Source organism: Larus michahellis, chromosome 21, assembly GCF_964199755.1.
Source record: "Larus michahellis chromosome 21, bLarMic1.1, whole genome shotgun sequence".
NCBI lineage: Eukaryota > Metazoa > Chordata > Aves > Charadriiformes > Laridae > Larus > Larus michahellis.
Genome location: NC_133916.1, coordinates 6,961,329 through 6,980,486, shown reverse-complemented (window position 1 = coordinate 6,980,486; position 19,158 = coordinate 6,961,329). Strand labels below are relative to the sequence as shown.

The 19,158-nt window shown below is 48.6% G+C and overlaps 1 protein-coding gene and 1 long non-coding RNA gene across 7 annotated transcripts in view; one reads left to right on the top strand and one right to left on the bottom strand.

Annotated features, from left to right (window-relative positions):
* Window positions 1-760: 760 nt before the first annotated feature.
* The window catches only part of KCND3 (potassium voltage-gated channel subfamily D member 3), a 121,420-nt gene continuing 103,022 nt past the window's right edge, over window positions 761-19,158 (top strand). For 2 of the 5 annotated variants that reach the window (XM_074563947.1, XM_074563952.1), the window contains exons 1-2: window positions 761-877; window positions 6,078-7,262. In XM_074563947.1, coding sequence (XP_074420048.1) covers window positions 6,154-7,262 — 1,109 coding nt within the window. In that variant the 5' untranslated portion in view covers window positions 761-877; window positions 6,078-6,153. Of the gene's footprint in view, window positions 878-951; window positions 1,462-2,126; window positions 2,259-6,077; window positions 7,263-19,158 lie in introns of those variants that run through there. The other 3 variants (XM_074563949.1, XM_074563948.1, XM_074563951.1) reach the window with 3 other exon arrangements.
* The window catches only part of LOC141733511 (uncharacterized), a 101,612-nt gene continuing 94,718 nt past the window's right edge, over window positions 12,265-19,158 (bottom strand). The window contains exon 4 of one of the 2 annotated variants that reach the window (XR_012584321.1): window positions 12,265-12,402. This is a non-coding gene — a long non-coding RNA (uncharacterized LOC141733511). Of the gene's footprint in view, window positions 12,403-16,386; window positions 16,856-19,158 lie in introns of those variants that run through there. The other variant, XR_012584322.1, reaches the window with a different exon arrangement.

The following is a 19,158-nucleotide window of genomic DNA, read 5'->3' as shown; positions in this document are numbered from 1 at the left end:
GCAGCCACAGCTTCTCTGGGCAACCTGGGCCAGGGGCTCACCACCCTCACAGCCAAGAATTCTGTCCTCAGATCTCATCTCAATCTCCCCTCTTCCAGTTTAAAACCATTCTCCCTCATCCTATCGCTCCGCTCCCTGATAAAGAGTGATAGAATCATAGAATCATCAAATTCCAGGTTGGAAGGGACCTCAAGGATCACCTGGTCCAACCTCTCTTGGGAAAAGCCTGGGCTAGACAAGACGGCCCAGCACCCCGTCCAGCTGAGTCCTAGCAGTGTCCAATGATGGGGAACCCACCGCTTCCCTGGGGAGATCATTCCAATGGTTGAAATCTAAGGGTTGAAATATTTGAGGATTTGAGGGGTCGGTGTTCTATTTTTTTTTTATTTTTTTAACAAGGCCTTGGTTTAAGAGCTCGGACGAACGGCATGTTGTAACGTAGGCGCACAAAATCACCTGGAAAACGGGCCCTGGTTTGTGGTTTCCCCGTTTCCCCTATTCAGAACAGCAGAGCACAGACAGACACACACAGACAGACACACACAGACACACACACACAGACACACACACACGCACGGCTGGGGGTCTCTGCTGCCTTCGCCGATGCAAAGCCCCCCCCGGGCTCCGCTGACCCCCGCGGCCGCCCCGCTCCACCCCCGCGCCGCGGAGCTGTCCGCCGCCGCGGTGCTGATCGCCGCGCTCCGCCGCCACCGCCCCGCGCCCGCGCACTCCGCGCCGCCCCGCGCAGCCCCGCGCCCGCCCCCGCGCCGCTCCGCGCTCCCGGCAGCCGCATGGCAGCGAAGGCGCTGGGCGGGCGGCCGCGGCCGGGAGCGCCGGGCGGGCAGGGCGAGGCGGCGGGCCGGCGCGCTCTGCGGAGGTGAGGGGGGCCGCCGGGAGGGCGGGGGGACACCGGCACCTGGAGCCGGGGGTGGGGACACCGGCCCCGGGGGAGAACACACCGGCCCCGGGGGGGAGCTCACCTGCGGGCGGGGAGGAGGCGGCCGGCGGCCCCGGGGGAGGCGAGGGGCAGGAGCGGTGCCCCCGGCTGTCTCCCACCCCCGCGCCCTCCTCATCCTCGCCCCCGCTCCGCGCCTCTCCCGCCGCCTCCCCGCCCGGCGGCCGCGCAGCCCCTTCCAGCCCCCGAACTCCCGTCGCCGAAGTGCGATACCGAGCCACGGAGGGAGGCGAGGCAATGGCGAGGCAGCCGCGCTCCTCCGCTCCACGTACGTATCCGTACTTTATGGAAGTCACCAACTGTCGCTGCGGCGCATCAGTCACTGCCGGGAGCTGCCCGGCGGAGCAGGGCAAGACCGGTTTGCTCTGATGTGGGCTTATAGTTAGTTATTTAATGGACATTCGCCGGCAAACAGCTAAACGGGCAAGGATGTCAGGTCTCCGAGCGTGCGGAGTCCAACTTCTGACGGTGGATAAAAGAGGGATGCTGAGGTGGAGACAGGACTGGTAAGAGCTGCCAAGGAGCACGGCAAGCGAGAGCAGCAGGACGAGGGGAAAAGGTGCTGGGAAGGAAGAGGGGGAAAGGAGAGAGGAAGAGATCGGTTTAAGTCTGAATTATGTATTTTAATTCCTTACTGTAGCCTCCTGCCCTGGTTAAGGCGTTGGTTGTAGGTTTGTGATGCTGGAGGAACGGCTCATTTTCTCGTACAGGAGAAGGGACCTCTCCTGCACGGTCCCCGCCTGCCCGAGAGCCAGGGACACAGAGGGAGCTCCGGGAGGGACCAGTGAAGTTCATCCCATACTTTTCCCCCCTTCAACCCCCCCCTTGCCACCGCTGGCACATTAGCATGCGGGGTCGGCTCTGCTGTGTATTTAATGACTCCATTTGCCAGAGTCTCCGTTAGCTCACACCGTCAGTCCCCAGTCTGCCTCCCTGGGGCCAGTGGGGCCAGCTCCTGCTGCCCCCACCCCAGCAGCTCCCCGGGACCCGGGTCCAGCTGGGCTGGGCAGCCAGAGCGAAGCTCCGAGCGGTCCTGGGAGGGGAGGGGGCAAAATGAAGCAGGCTCAGGCGAGAGAGACTCCGTCTCGGCAGTACTGAGGGAGAAGCTGTTTAGTCATCTCTCTATATATACTTTCACAATGATGATCACATTTACTGATTGCTTCTGACTGCGTTTAGCGAGGGAGTCAAGAGGCAGGCAGCACAGTTCACCTTTTATCCTGAGGAGTGACTGCTCCCTCCTCCTTCCAGTTCTCCACATTTAGCCCTACTTTTGGGCGCCGAGAGCATCTTCCCTTGCCAGGTAAGGCATCACCGTGAGCCGGCAAGATGGGGCTCTCTGGGCTGACTGGGAGGGAGGGGAGAAGTTTGCACGCATTTATCCTGAGCCTGTTGCTTTTGCTCCTAAATCTCTCCAACGGAGTGAGGGAGTGAAGGTTTTGCAGAAAGTTTTATTATTTGATGCGATTGCGAAGGGAAAGGACTGTGTGACTGAGAGAGGCTACCGAGGCTTTGGCTGACGTATTTTGCTTTAAAGCATCTTTGCTGTCTGAGCCTGACCCAACAAGGACAGGAAAGGAGAGAACGAAGGATCTCAAGGCTCTTCACTCCCATCAGCAGTGTCTCAGCAAGGAGCTCACAGTATGTTTATCAGTCTTATTTTAAACCGTCCCTGCCTGCTTCTAGAAAGGGAAACACTAGGAGATTTCTGTTTTGTTTCTGCTTTCATGAGACTACGAAGAGACATTTACTAAGTGTGGCATTGCTGGTGGGAGCTACTGTGGTAAGAACCCGCCGTTTATCTCTTGACCCTTCAGGTGACTAGAAACAACTGTTTTCTAAAGTTTTCCTCCAGAGCTTTCCTGGCCAGCCTGTGCCCGTCGGGTGTTTGTTTGAGCCGGGGATGAGACCCTGGTGCCAGGAAGCGGCTGCAGCGCCGGCGACCTGCGGGAGCCAGGGAGGGACCCAGATGGGCTCGGGAGTCCTGGGAGGGCGACAGGGGCTCAACCCACGGGCTTTTCTATCAAATTTCCGTGCACCACTTCACTGTCCTCATAATTAGCTGAAGAAAACAGATCCTTTTCTCTATAGATGTTGAGTTTTTTAAATCAGAAGGAGGCAAATTAATTTCATGTACCAGGTTCTAAATGTCATCAGCAGGGTACCGATCTCTTGTTAACTAGTTCCTCTCAAATTGCATGCAGAAATTATGGTAATTAAAATTAGAAATATGTGTATAGCTAAATATATGCTTGTTAGAATTGAAGCGTGTCTGTTTGCTACGCGGGCTGAAGAGACTCTCTCGACTGTACAGTATATTTTGAGCCCGGCCAATTGCTTTCCAGCCTACAAAGACTGGTGAGCAGTTACCCAAACCTAGGCACACAGAAGAGGAGGATTCTTTCCACATTCTGTAGACAGACTAGTTACTTCCTATTTTTTTCACTCAGCTCAGTTTGTGCAGCTCTGAATTACAAATCCAGTCCTAGCTCTCTCCCAGTTTTCTGTCTCTTCTTTTGGGGAGGGTGGAGTTCCGAGGACTCATGGACAAGAAAAAGCAAAACCTCTGCCACAGGGGATTTCATGACTCTTCTCCCTCTCAGTCCTCCAGAAAATTTCGAGCTGCAAAAGTCTCCCTTTTTATGTATTTTGAAGATCGAATGGGACAGATTGAATGCAACTTTGAAAATTAAGCTGCGTGCACTAAGTTTTCTTAACCAGCTGCATCTCTTGGACACAGGGAAATGGAACATAAACTTCCACAGAATACCCCTCTCCTGTCCATTCCATAGCTGAGATATTTATAGCTTCCCCACATCTACCGCCAGCATGGAAGGACCCATTTTGTCTTTAAAAATTGATTTTGAAACGTGTAAGTCACTTATGAGTTACCAGTGTTTTATTAGAACAATTATATGTCAAGTATTTATAGTGCCTCAGCAGCTAATGTAGGTAACCTGGAATTTACAACCAAAGTTATAAAAGTACAGGAGAGATTTCTAAGGAGGTTCCCCTGAGAAATCAGGGGAGATGAGGATCCAGTGTACTGTAGCTGGTCAGGTCACTGAACGTCGCCAATCAGTCCTGGTAGAATGACTGTGGTGGTGTCGCTAATTGAAATTAAAAAGCAGAGAAGGCAGTTTACCAGCAGGGAAAACAGGAACAGGATGCATTAGCCTGCTCTCTTGGTTATTTGCCTGTATATATTTGGTGGTTAACGAACGAAATGGTTCTTATCTTGCCGCCTCCTGTTTTGCAGTCCTGTTCCTAACGCAGAGTTTTGTAGAAGTTAAAAGATCCAGCACTGCTGGTGTAAGAAACGGGCGGCTGAGCCCCGGGCGTCGCTGCTCGGCTACGGACTGGGTTCGCTCTCCAGGCGGGCAGAGAAAGTTCGCGGTGCTGGGCTCTGCCTCTCCCGCACAGCCCAAAGAGCCCCGTCTCCCGGCTGCCAGCCTGGCACCATCACGCAATAAATTCCCTCTTTAGGGGGAGAGAAAAAAATAGTGCATAGTAATATTGAACAGTTCTTTATAGGAAAATATTGTGGGATGTTTGCTCCGGTGCCATGCGAATAAGCAGAGTGTCTCCTTGGGATAAGCATCACTATGGATTATTGTATGTTTCGTAATTACAAAAGCTCTTCCAGCAGCAGTAAGATGCTTGCACGAGGGATCCCAATTGTCCTTTAGATAGTAAAATTGCACAGAAAGATACTCCACATTAAGGTGATGAATGTTAATGCGCCCTGAAGAGGAAGAGCATTTCTGTGAGCAGTTTAGTCATTTTCACCCGAGATTGATTCCATCATTTTTTATTCAGTATTTTGATGGCCTGTTGAAATCAATAATGCTGCAGCCTTACTGGCTGGAATGGCAGCTTTCATATAATTATAAAACTTCAGAGTGAAACTGCCTAGAAGGATACCACGTAGAGGATACAATTAAGCTTTGAGGGCCTGAGTCAGTAGAATCAATGGAATTTCCATTGATAAATTGACTTTTGATAGGGCCCCTAATGCATCTTATATGATAGCGGCACCTTTCTCCAGATAATTTTATGGTAGAGTTAGAAAAACAGGGAAGTGAAAGTAAATACAAGTTAAAACAAAAATTAAATATTGTAAGAACTCCGACCAAAGACCAAAAAGAAAAAGAAAATCCTTGGCTAGATCCAATGACTCTAACTTCAAGAGAACATTGGCTGAGGATCTGGACAACTTTGGATGTTTTTCATCTAAAAATCAAGAGTGCAGCGAACATATTTCCTTTCAACCTAATAGTCCGTCAGTTCTTCAGCTGAAGGACTTCAGCCTCTGTTAGCTCGGAAATAATCAAGGTATCTTCCTGCTGGAATAAAGTTGTCCAACTTTGGAGGTTTCCCTCATTCTGATGTTCTTGGTACTCCGTTGGTAGCTTAATCTATCAGCTTTCACGCCTGGGATTCAAGCTTACTGTTGCTCGGGTATTCTGAGCAATGTTTCCCTTAAATTTTCCTCTGCTCCGGTGGAGGATGCAATATTTCACGGGAGTAAAACCCATCTCTAAATAAAAAAGACCAGCAAAAAACTGCTGCTGAGGCCAGGTCTTTAATTGAAGGTGGAAGAAAACTAATGAAAAGCTGAGATTTTCTGTTTCTTTCAACTGAAAATGTTCTTAGTGCAAGATTCATTACTTATTGAACTTTTTAGAGACTGGAAACCCAGCTCAGTCCATGTTTTTCATAGCATGCAATTTCACTGGGTGAACAGCAAGCTGATTTACTGGAGTTCCCAGCTCTTTCTTGACAGCTGTAGTTAAACTGATGAGCATGAGGCTTACACCTGGGGAATTATGGATTAGTCTTGTTTGTAAGGAAGCAAATATAAATTAGTGTGTTTATGCTACTTTTAAAATGCTTTTAATGAGGAATCATTTGCTATTCAAAATTTCAATCTATAATAATGCCATAACCCCGCTGAGCTGATTATCATGTGCCTTGTTTAACATCATTCTTCAAATGGGAGAAGAGGGCAAGCCAGTTGTTTTAAATTCTTGCGTACGTACTGCCACCTGAGCCTTTACCACAATGGGGCAAAACACCCCGCTTGACTGTGTGTTGTGTTTTTTTTTGTTCTGTATTTTAGATGGAACTGATCTGACTTGCAGCAGGTCTCAGGAGCAGCCTAACCGTCTTCTCCAGTAACAAGGCCTGGGGTCATCATGGCAGCAGGAGTAGCAGCATGGTTGCCCTTTGCCAGGGCAGCTGCCATAGGATGGATGCCAGTGGCCAACTGTCCCATGCCACTGGCTCCAACGGAGAAAAACAAGAGGCAGGATGAGCTGATCATTCTCAACGTGAGTGGCAGGCGTTTCCAGACCTGGAGGACTACACTGGAGAGATACCCGGACACTCTCCTGGGCAGCACCGAGAAGGAGTTCTTCTTCAACGAAGACACTAAGGAGTACTTCTTTGACCGGGACCCTGAGGTCTTTAGATGCATCTTAAATTTTTATAGAACTGGCAAGCTGCACTACCCCAGGTACGAGTGCATCTCTGCTTACGACGAAGAGCTTGCCTTCTATGGCATCCTCCCTGAAATCATTGGGGACTGCTGCTACGAAGAGTACAAAGACAGAAAGAGGGAAAACGCGGAGCGGCTGATGGATGACAATGACTCAGAAAACAACCAAGAAGGGTCCATGCCATCCCTGAGCTTCCGGCAGACCATGTGGCGAGCCTTCGAGAACCCCCACACCAGCACCTTAGCCTTAGTCTTTTACTATGTCACCGGTTTCTTCATTGCTGTCTCTGTGATCACTAACGTGGTGGAAACTGTCCCTTGTGGCACGGTGCCTGGAAACAAGGAGCTTCCATGTGGGGAAAGATATGCTGTGGCTTTCTTTTGCTTGGACACGGCTTGCGTGATGATTTTCACGGTTGAGTATCTGTTGAGACTCTTTGCGGCCCCAAGTCGCTACAGATTCATTAGAAGTGTGATGAGCATCATTGACGTGGTGGCCATCATGCCGTACTACATTGGCTTGGTGATGACCAACAATGAGGATGTCAGCGGAGCCTTTGTGACACTAAGGGTTTTTAGGGTTTTCAGGATTTTCAAGTTCTCTCGCCATTCCCAAGGCTTAAGAATCTTGGGCTACACTTTGAAGAGCTGTGCCTCCGAGCTTGGCTTTCTCCTCTTTTCCCTCACTATGGCAATCATCATCTTTGCAACTGTGATGTTTTATGCAGAGAAAGGGTCCTCGGCAAGCAAATTCACCAGTATTCCTGCTTCCTTTTGGTACACTATTGTAACCATGACAACGCTGGGGTGAGTATTACTTTTTCTTTTACTGAGCAGCAGGCAAGCATGTACTGGGAGCTTGACTTCAGTTCCTCCTAAGCATTTTCCTGGGTGCGTGTTCGAAAAGGGGCTGGAACTGTTAAGGGCTTGATTGTTCTTTGCCTTACAACTTCTGCAATTTATGCTTATAAGAATTTGTATAAAACAGAAAAAGCACTTACACCCACTTGACAAATGGTTGGCACAATGGTAAATGAGTGCAGGAGGCGCAAGGCTGTGGAGCAGCAGGTCCTGTTTTGCGCTCCTTCTGCAGGAGACAAAAGTTAACATGCGTGCAAGGGAGCTGGCAACAAGAGCTGATGTTTTTTTCAGACCTTCATTCGAGCCACAGATTTTACACAAAGTTGCTGATGTGTATGTTGTCTCTTTTCGCGATGTCGGTCATTGTTTCTTCACTTGACGTGCCAGGAACTATAGATTTGCTGAATTCCAATGGTATTGTGGAACACTATGTTGAAAATACTCGGTGATCTCCCGGACGTGATGTGTTTTTCACTTAATTGAGCAGGATACGGGCTTCTTGTCTGTGTTTAGTTGTGAGTTTAAAAAATAATATGAGTATGTTGTAGCAGTTGCAGTAGAATTTCAAACATTCCCACAGACAGGTACAAAGATAATAATATCAAAGCAAGGGGAATGTAGCCTGGAGGGCACTTTTCCCCCTTATACTTCATTTCTGTCTTACAGCTGTTTCTACTGAGATTATAGATTTGAGCTTCTGTTGCTCTGAACTAAAACCTTTGTAGCAGAGTGACCAAACCCTCACCCTGGCAGGGTTATGTAAAAGGAGGGAGGAATCACAGGCTGCTGCTGCCTCGGGCAGTCACCAAGTTATGATCGAAGGCAGTCTCTTACTTCCACACATCGGAACAATATACCGAGTTTATAGTTACTTTGCAAAGAGTTTTCCCCCAGAGAGTTCACACAGGGTAATATTCAGATGTAGACAATTCTCGTTCTTGTAATACAGTGACCACTTTTTCTCTAAACTGCTTTTGATTTTAAACACTTCTCTGTGCCTATTATACATGACCAGGCTCACAGTAGCACATTTAAATTATTAAAATCATAATTCAGCTGTCAGAAAGGCGCAGAATCTGAGCATATGACAACTGCAAGTCTGAATTTCTTCATTAAGTGAGAATGTAGAACATGTTTGTCATAGTCACCAGAAGATCTTTTTCCTCCTTTTTAACATCTAAGCAAAGTTTGCAAGTTCGTATGGCAAAAGTTGAGGTCTTTACCCTGGCAAAGAAGTCAGAGCTTGCTTAGAAATCAAAGCTGGGCTTTAGATCCCAGTGCTCTACCACCCTGTGGCTCAGCTGTCCATATTCTGACTGCTCCGTGCTGGTCGGTTCCCACCCTCCTGTCCCCACCATTGCAGCTGAGCAGCTTCAGGGACAGAGGACCACCTGTCCTGGGTGGCTTGTTCACACGGCCTCTCCACGGGGGAGAAATGCATGAAAATACAGTTCTGTTGCCTGGTTCCTGCTTAATAAGGATCACACCTATCGTTCTGTCTGTGCTTATGCGCGTTCACACGTACGTTGTTATATCTTTGTGACAGGGAAGTTGGGGTCAAGGGAACGTTCAGTGTTGCTTGGGAACAAGCCCTCGCTGCGAGCCCCGCGCGGGATGCGCGGTAGTGCCGTTGCGTCTCTGTTCCCGACAGGGCACTGACGGGGTCTGGTTCGCTTTCCCCTTTCTGAACGCACGGATAGACAAACCAGAGTGCTCCGGAGGGCTTCCAAGTGTTCTCAATCTGTTGTAATCACAGAGATTATAGATGAATGAATGCCTTTAATGAGTTGACAAGAATTTAAGAAATTATACAGTTAAACACGGCTTTGTAAGAGCTCACTGGAAAGAGACCTATAAAATGCTGTGAAAGCCTTAAAGCTTAAACTTCTACTATTACTGATTTGGGACTTTTGCTGCAGGATTTTAATTAAAATAGGTGTCTCTAGCAAATAGTCCATCAGCTAAGTTCGGTGTCATATCACAGGCTTACGAGAAACTCAGAAACCTCGGTAAGAGCAGACCCCGGAGAGCCCTGTGCCCCCCTGACAGCACCGACCTGCCCACGACCGGGCTCTGGTACCGAGCGCTTCCTTATGCAGGCACCCGAACCCAAACACCCTCCACCGGCTTCCCAAAACCAGTGCCAGGAAGAGAGGTTGTTACCGTGAGCCACAGAAACCTGACTCCTGCCAGAGCAGCTCGGCAGGGCCCGGCCGGAGCCCCTCGGGAGGCACGTTGTGGAGCTGCTGAGGAGGTGGCGGGTCCCAGCTGGGCGGGCACAGGGACGGCGCCGGCGGCTCCTGCGACAGCTCTCACCCGCCCCTTGGCATCGTGGCACACGAAGTCATCACCTCTAGAAACAAAACTTTTGGCCTCAGGTCGTTTGCACCTTCCTGACTCCCGCCACATCCCCTGGCCCCCTTCATTTCCCCATAAATCCTTCAGTTTTGACAAACTGGCATTTTCATACAATATTTCCTATATATCTCTCTTCAGAAGTCGTTTCAGCATGTTTGGAAGGATCTTGTTGCTAATGAGAGTAACTGGCAATTCCTGTTGCACCGACATTGCCAAAAATGCAGCCAAAGTCTCTCACGTGCTTCTTAATACACCAGACTCTGCCTGGTTGGTTCTGCCAGTTCGCTCTCTGCGTGTCGGCAACGCTCACAGCTTTTACAAACAACTGAAATATTTTCTGCCACTTGCCTTTAAAAATTCAGCCAGCATTTAAAACAAGAAATTGTAAAGCAGAATGTTTTTAAACTCAAGTCTATACACATACGTATTTTTTGTTTTGAACACTGAAACATTCAAATCCAGATAAGTGAACATTTCCCTGACACTGGAATTTGCTTGTGACAAAGTGCTTTATAGAAGTGATTTGGAACACGCAGGATAACTTTTCCCATCTTATTACATTAAAAAATGTCCATTTATATAAAAGGGAAGGTTTACTTACAACAAAGAAAGAGGGCGAGCATTAGGAAACCATTAACTCTCCTGCTGGACTGTACATCAGCTGCTGTTATTCCAGATTCCTCAGGATCTTTAGGATACAATTGAGTTTCCAGACTGACCCATAAATGAAAAAGCAATAAAAATGCATTTCTTCTTGAAGGTGAAATGCCGTATAAAATAGACTAAGTGCTGCTTTTGGTGGGGTTACTATGCAAGTGGGTTCTGAGAACGCCAGGGCAGCTTGCCAGCTCCTTGGGTAGTGAACAACCCGCGGAGACAGGTACAACCAGCGCTTCTGGGATGGGAAACAAAGCAAAGGAATTCAATTACACTGACCCTGCATCCCTCATCCCTCTGCTGTGCTCATCAGCCCTGGTTTAACAGAGGCTGTTTTTAATTTAGCACGATTTAAATTTTGCTCAGGAGGATTTATAATGAAAGCATTATTCTTGGGTGCATCTTAAATCAATCTGAATTACTGAAACAACTATTCAAAATTAATTCAAAATCAGCTATCCAATTCATGCAGAAACATTTTCCTCAAGCGGCCAACAACTACCCATCTTCTCTCTTGGCCTTGTGTAAAACACCAATACAATAAATATTAGCTTTGCCAGCACCTTTTCTTTGTTCTGTGGGAGGTTTTCACCCCCAGGACCCTCCATCGCAGCAAGGCAAGCGCCGCCGAACGCAGGGCTGGTTCCCACCGTCACCATCCGTGTCCCTGGCTTGGTCTGTAGCTAACTTGATACGCAATAGCCACCAGATTAACATCTACATAGAGACAGTTTAATTATCATAAATTTTGTCACCTTGTTACCAGCGTGTTGGTTTTTTTCACTTTTAAATAGGGTTTGGTCGTGGAAGGGGCAGCCTCATGTTTCGCTGCCCATCAGCAGCATCCCAGCCACGGCTGCGGTACGAGACCTCCCTCGTGCCACTAAACCCCACACCGTTTTTGCCCAGAGCGCATATTTTTCTAAGCTTTTTATAGCTGTTTTCATTCCACCTGACAACAGCAGTATGTTTCCGACTCTCGGGCAGCGTCTGCGACCTGCAGCGTAGGCAGCAAACTGTAGATGGGAAAACCCAAGTGCCACATCTCCCTGCACTGTCCCGGGGCGGTCCCCAGGGCTCTGCAGAGCGTCTGGGAGATGCCAGAGCCCAGCACCGGCACCCAGAGCAGGGGGGGCAGCACCCCCACCCCACCCCAGCTGGAGCAGACTGGGGCAGAAAGGGGGAAAACCTGCAGTGTATCCTGAGGGAATCGGCACCGCGATCTTTGGGCTCTTTGTGTCAATAAAGCAGCAGCCCCAGAGCAAGGAACAGAGGTTATTGATGGGTTTTGTTCTGGTGTGAGCTTAGGGACGCGCTGAGGGATTTTCTATTGCCTGACGAAGGCCGAGCTCCCACAGCTCGGCGCCCTCGGGGTGGTCCCAGGAGAATCTGTCTTCTCTCTCACCGTCGCCCTCACAATTTGCAAGAACATAATGGTTTGGAGAACACTATCCTTCTTTCAGATCCGGCTGCCCTGGTCAATGAGTTTGAAAGATACACATCAGTGCACCTGGACAACACAGTCCTATCTATATAATTCACTTCAGGAACCAGGTTAACGCTAGGAAGTCAATAAAACAGACGCGCTGGCCTGGTTATGTCAACAGCCTGATCTAGAGCAAGACCTGAAATGCCTTACAGTTTTTATTAGGCGAGTGCTTAGCGAGCAGGGACGCGGGGGCAGCGGTCTGTCCTGGTTTGTCTTGGTTCCAGCTGGGAGCCCGTGGTTCTGCAAAACGCGGGTCAGAGAGAGCGGAGAGAACTGACACCCGATCGACCCCCCCCCGAAAGAAACATCCTTCCCGGTTTTGCTTATTTCTTGGGCTTTCTTTTTTATTGGTATTCAACCACGGACAAGAAAGGGGATGGAACTGAAGCAGTGAAATAGCACGGGAAACCCTTGCTGCCAAACTGCCGACAGCTGGACGAGCGTGAACTTAGCGAACACTGACGGCGCTTCTTGCCGACGCTGCCAGCTCCCGCGCGAGCGCAGAGCTCTCCGCAAAGCGCTGAAACCGCTCAGGCTGATAGTAACCTTCATTCACCCTCCTTCGTGCAAACCAGGAGGAGTCTGCAAAGTAAGGAAAATAATAAATCATCTCTGGAGCGCTGCCATTCCCGGGTTCTCCGGAAAGATTGCTGTTTGGCCCAGCAATCATATCATGCGTGTCAGTACTTCAGTAACTGCCATTACACTGAATCAGAAAAATTGCTTTAATAGAAACACTACTTTGCATATTTAACATCGGCGATGGAAAGATGGATGAGATGTGGGATATTTCCTTTGTAAAGCAAGGCGCTAGAGTTTCATCACTCTCCCCATTTCCTACACAGTCAACAACTCGTACGTCCACAGCCCAAGGAACTGCTTGAATTTCATATACAGAAAGTCCAGTCAAACAAGGAACTGATGGAGCTCCACAAAGAAGCCATTTTCTTCAGCTTTCGTTCTCTCGACTCCAGCTTCATCTTATATGAAACGTGTACCAATTTTCTTACCCTAATGGACCTGCAGCTATTGTGTGCAAAATGCCTTTGGATCAGAAACTACAGACGGAGCCTTGTCCCTTCACTATCCTGATGCAAATCTCAGGCAAGCGTCTCGTTTTTGAGCTATTTGTTTTCAACAGAACCCCAGAAGTATTAAAATACCTCCCTTCATTCTCAGAGCAAGTGGAATTCACTGGATTTTTCTCTCTCTTAAAAAAGACAAATTTATCCATCTTTAGGCTTTTTGTGGCTTTGTCTATTTGTAATGATTGCACAGATGTGCAAACACACCGTTTTTAGCGTGCAAGACAAAATCACTTTCCTTTAAGGTAGACTCATTGTGTGAGAAGCGAATTATTTTGAATAAGGCCAAGTAACGGCACTGGCTAAAATTATAACGTGCCTGCTAAATTTACCAATGGAAACCTTGGCAGAGACGCATCTATAGCAACTGAGTTATGAATTTTTTCTAAGCTCCTCTTTCGTTCCCCCCCCGCTTCTTTCTAGCCTGCATCACAGTAAGTGCCCGAGAAACACAGATTAAAGATAACGTTGTATTTTCATTGGAGATGAAGGGAAGTGATTGGCTTGCTGACTGGATCTGGGCTATTTTTAGCCTCATAAAATGATAATTTCATAACAGCACTGACCCAGTAAAAGTAATTAGTTTACGGAGATCAGCCGCAAATAAGGGACAGAGTAGCCGCTGTCAGTCAGAGAGCAGGGAAAGGGGAAGTGAAGTTAAAGGCCCTGCAACAAATTAGCCAAAACTAATTACGTCTCTTGGCCGATTACAGCCCATGCAGCTCTCGGCGTGCCCTGGGGAGCCCCCGCATGCCCCGTGTCCCTGCCGGAGCCCCCCTCGCCCCGGGGACGTTGCCTGCGTGTCCATCGCCGCCTCACCTCCATGCGCCCACCTGGCACGGGTACGGCACGGGGCGCCTGAAACGCGAAACGAAACTCCTGCCCCGCTTTAGCATTAGGAAAATGACATGAGACATTTTATCGCAATTTCTTGAGGGATCTGTGCATTCCGGGCGGCCGAAGCCGGAACGTGGGGATACCAGTGACTTGGAGCGGTTTATTTCTGGCTGTAGCAGAGCGTCCCAGGCACTGTAGTGGCACCACCTCATTAAAAAAAAAGACAAAAAACTACAAGAAAGTGTAAGATAAACAGGGAAACCCTTCTCAGCCTAGCATCAACCAGCATTCTCCCCTGCCACCCGTCACACTTACAGCTGGACTCGAATCCAGGCACTCGCCGTGAACACTAACGCTGTAATTCAGTCTGGTTTCGTGGAAGCCATGTACCATTCGCATTTAACGCAGGCCGTGTCCTCCTGCCCTGCATCCCAGCCCGTGCAGACGCACACAGGGACAGAGCTGCTGAAGCGCGTTACCAGCGGACAGAGCAGGTTTATCTATTTTTAATGCAGCACAAGCCTCAGCAATGGCGACACCCCAACCCAGCAGCCACCTTTGCGCTCCCCATGAAGCGCTGCCACAACACGGTGGCCCCGGCTGCTCTGGAGCCCTCCGCAGGGCGCTGGCACCGCGGCGATACCCACACTGAGCATCACCGCTCGCAACAGCTGAAGAAGAAAAGAGCTACAACCAGGTCATTTATCCATTGCCCTCCCACTCCAGCTGCTTCAACATCCAGCACAGAAAAACTCTTCTGTCAAATTCCACCGCATCCGCTGTGAATTTATTAATATTTTCCTTCAGTGCAGGCAGAGCGCCGGGTGTTTTTCCCATGGAGCAGGAGGACAGGCAGGGTTCAGCCAAGCTCTGCCTTCTCCTGGACAGGCAGAGCCTGCAGAAACAGATTGTGCCTATTTAACTATTTACCACTGCTACATTAGAGCACATTCAAGGGCTGTAATTCACCTCTTAAAGTTACAAGTAAGTGTGGAAGAGTTATTTTAAAATCAATATCTAACAGAATGCCATTGTTCCAACATTAAAACCTGCTGGGAAATTACTAGGAGGCATGTGGCAAGTCAAATCACAGCCTGCCAGAGGAGGAAAGAATTCATTACTCCCTTAAAAGGTGCAAGTCTTTACGGGCTTTTTGTTCTGGTTTGCAGCCTCAGAAATGATGCTGGAGCATCTGGCTCTTTCTTTCCCTCATTCTTTCGTGATTTCACCCTTTTGTCCTGGCTCTACATTGTGGCCTTGTCCTTACTTTCTGCGCGGCGCCGCGAGGGGTTCGGGTCTGGGGACGAGCGCTGCGATGGCATTGTCACCGCCGCCGCTCCTCCTGATGGAGCGTGGCACTCTGCGTACGAGCTCTCTCTCACCTATAAAAGCATCTGCAACAACAACGACCCCGAACTGGGCAGCCACTCAAAGTCATTTTCCAGCAGCTCTTCCCCGCGCGGGTTCGGGAGGGCCATTGAGCAGATCGCCTGGGGAAGCCTGCTGCTTTAATCTTGGCCTGCCATCTGCGGCAAAATTAAAACACAGATCAGCTTCAGCTTTTTGCCTTCAGGACTTTGCGAAATTTGGCTGCTGTACATCCCCAGAAAGCCCTTGAGAAGGGCTGTTTGCTTCTGAAGAGAGTAGTCCTGCAGAACCAGGCTACGGGTCCCTGAAACCTGAGCCTGAAGGAGGTGCAGAGGTCTCGGCGCAGCCGTGGGGGGACTCTGCTAATAACAAGGGCAAATAATTCCAGCGACAGTCTTACACGTATGGAGGGAAGCAGCCGCTGTCACGGGACGTGCAGCACGGAGGGGTTTGGCTGATGCCCGGCACCCAGCCCTTGCCGCCGGCGGGAGCCAAAGCTCTCGGGTTCGCTGTTACCAGCTCCCGCTAATCAAACACCACCTCCTCAACACGGTGAAGCACCCTGAGCTTTTCATTATGGGTAATTATTTTTCACGTTACTTGCTGCTTTATTCTTTCTGCGCATGTGACTCCCCTTTGCCATCTAAAAGACACAAAGTGCTGCTGTTCTTCTCATCCTGCCTGTAGACACAGGGTGTCACATCAGATGTGAAAACAGCAGATGATAAAATCTTGAGTCACTTTCAGCCTTTAATATTTAAATGCACAGCCCTGAGATAACAAGATTTCACCCCACAACTAGAAAGCCCCTTTATTTCTTCTCTGCACTAAGGAAAACACTTCTCACTATTAGTTAATTCTACTTATTTTCTCACCCGGTTGCCATAATCCTCACTTCCGTGTCGGTACGCTCGGTATGCTCGACGAGCACTTTTGGGCTGTAATTTGGAGACAATGCAACATTAACGGTACACACTTTTCTCTGTATTTGTATGACCTGGAGCACGAGGGAGCCATCCTCCTTAAATATTAATTACAGTCACTATGGCAAACCCAAAAATAGCACTTTATTTTTCAATTGAGAAGGATAATGCAAGCCAGCTATTCTTGCAACCTAATGCTTGGCAGACGGCAGCTGTCTCCAAAAGGAAAGCTAAACCGAGAGAAAGCGGCTCTGAGCTGCTGTCTCCTGGAGTCCAGCTCCATCGGTGTCTTCCTTTGGCTCAGGTGCGCTCTCTGAAAGCAAACTCCATCATCCTGTCCCTGCTGCAGCTCGGCTCCGTGCAAAGCGGTTTCTGAGCATGCAGACTGCGTTCTTCTGGGCAAAATACAGCTGGAAGGTGCACTCCAGGAACGCAGCTAAAGTGCTCTTACTGCTCGGGGGCATTCAGTGCAGGGACCAGAGCAGGACCAGACTAAAATGAATCCCCTCGGAGGTGCGTACAGTAGGGATGCTCAGTCCCCGCACCAGCTCAGCCCCGTCAACCCGCGCTGCCTGCTAATGCAGATATGATCTTATTCTTCCCCTGCTATTGATTTCAGAACTCATTCTCAATCATAATCCCGTTCTAGTGTCTTTTGAGGTTCACATAGTATCTTGGCTTTTTGTCATCAATGTTAAACTGAGAAAAGCTCCACTTGCTTCTTTCTGCCCCTTCAGAGGGAAGACAGGAGTCGGCTGTTGTCGATTTAACGGACACCTCCGATACTCCACTGCACGAGAGCCTTTTTCTAGTAATCAGTGCCTGAAATGAGTAGAAACAGGACTTAAATTTACCACTTTGAACATGAATCAATGAAGCATTATTGCCAACACACATCCTTCACTGTCACACATTTCAGTTGTGCCGTTGGTTCAGGAAGATTTAAAACACCGTCTCCCACCCAGCTTTGCACCTGCGAGATATCCTTTTTATCAAGCTCCCTCTCTGATCTCTGCATAATTAACCAAAATATGAAATCCCTAGCTTCTGCTGGGCATGTGTGTGCTTTAAAACTTCCCGCAGGACCACTAGATTGTGTACAGATGGGCAATCACGGTCAGCTCGCAGGAGGCAATCACAACTTTTACTTGGTGCCTCTTTCGTTTTCCTGCCTACTTACATCTGCCTAACCGTCTGTTCATCAGTCCAGGGAGCATCCATCATGTAACAGGATGAATCCTACTGAGTCAGACACTCGGCTTCAGTTCATGAAATGAGTTGGCACGATATCCTAGCCTTGGCACGCTAGATGCAAAAGACTTCAGCCCTTTTCGATATTTTTCTGCTACAGAGGAATAGCAGGCCAGATTAAATAATAGAAACATTCATTCAGCGAGACAGCTGCTGAATGAACATACGCAAACCAGATGAAATTAGGTAAAAGTCATCTCCCTCGTAAGGGTCAAAACAAGTAGTAAGCTGGGCTGAAGGGATACAAGATTTTGGGCTGCAGAGGACTGAGCAGGATGAATTCCACCACTAATGAGCTTAGTGAATAAGCTCATTACCTAACGAGCTCTATTGAACGAGCTTGATCTCCAGCCTAGGGAAAGCCTTCTGAATAGGTAAAACATAGGTAAACAGCTCCATCAGTTTACACGCAGAAGACTTATCTGGAGCCGAAGAGCAAAGCCACGGCCATTGTCAGATTCTTTCCTGAAGGTGCAGGTGTCAGGATGGATCAGAAAAGCACCAAATGGTAGCGGTTCCTTTCCAGTTTTGACCTTTCTTTACAAATTCTGATACAAAGAAAGATGCACACCAACACGACTTGTTAACACACACATGTTCTAATAACTTTCCTTTGGCGTTAACATGGGACTGTTCTACCCTCCACGTAAGACACCACAGAGCTGGACTAGGTGACCTCCAGAGGTCCCTGCCGACCAAAGTTATCCTACGATTGTATGGACAAATGCTCCTGAAATGCCGCATCTCTGTGGGTCTCCATCTGAACCCCCAGCCTTGCTTTTCTGGCCTGGGAAGATGTGTCAGATCAGACGGTCTGCCGTGTTTAGAGGTCGCGCCAAATGGCCCAAAGGAAATCTCATGTCCACACTGTCTCGTGGGCAATTAATTACCCAGAAGGGTAGGAGTCTTGAGGTAGCTAGTCTGTAAGGAATGGGCTGTCACGCACCCACATGCTGTTTAGCAAAGTTTTCAATTGTGGTGGCTTGGAAGTGAAAGGAGAAAATGAGATTTCAGGAGAGGAGAACAGATCTACAGATGTTGAAAGAAAAATCTTTAAACCTTAATTTTGTCTTCTACATAGTAACGGTTGCATTTATTTTTGCCATTTTTTTTTTGTAGATTTTCAGCAGATACTGAAGTATTGTTTAAACTACTCAGCTCCTCTAGTTGTGCCCCTCTTAGACGCTGCCCCTGTCCATCCTTTGTCTGCTCTTGTCTGAGCAGAGCTAAAAAATGCTTGAAGATGGAAAGGGAACGAAAATATCTGAACTTTGCAGTAGAAAATAACTGCTAATTTGGGGGGAGCTAAAGACTTTTAGGAGAAAATAGGTGTTTGGTCTTTAAACATATGTATATATTTAAACCTATGCATGCATGCCCTCAAGTGCACATCACAGGGTAAATAAACATGCCCACAGCTCACTCGTACACGTCAGTACACATTCACATGACTGCAGCACCAAAGTCTGGCACCAAATGGACTGTGAACTGAAAATGAATTTCAGCAGCTTTTATGATTCATTTTTTGTCAGAAACAGAGGAGGCGTCTGTAGCTGCCTCGTTAGCCGTGTCCGGGGGGGTTCGTTTGCTGCTGCAGCACATAAAACCCGTTACTGGGGCGACCCCGTGGCTCTGTGCGTCCTTCCAGGACCGCTTTATGGACGCCTTCGACAGCCCCTTGCAATTCCATCTATGCAAATAATTTTTAATGGATCTGCCCACTCCAATCACAACATGTATTGGGAGTAACTTCATTACAGTCAGTGAGTCACACCAGTGAAAAACGAGTGTCACTGACAGCTAAACCGGGCTCTGCGGATTTGAATAGGTCGGGGTGTAATTTGGGAGACGTGTTATGCGCCACTTTTATGGGA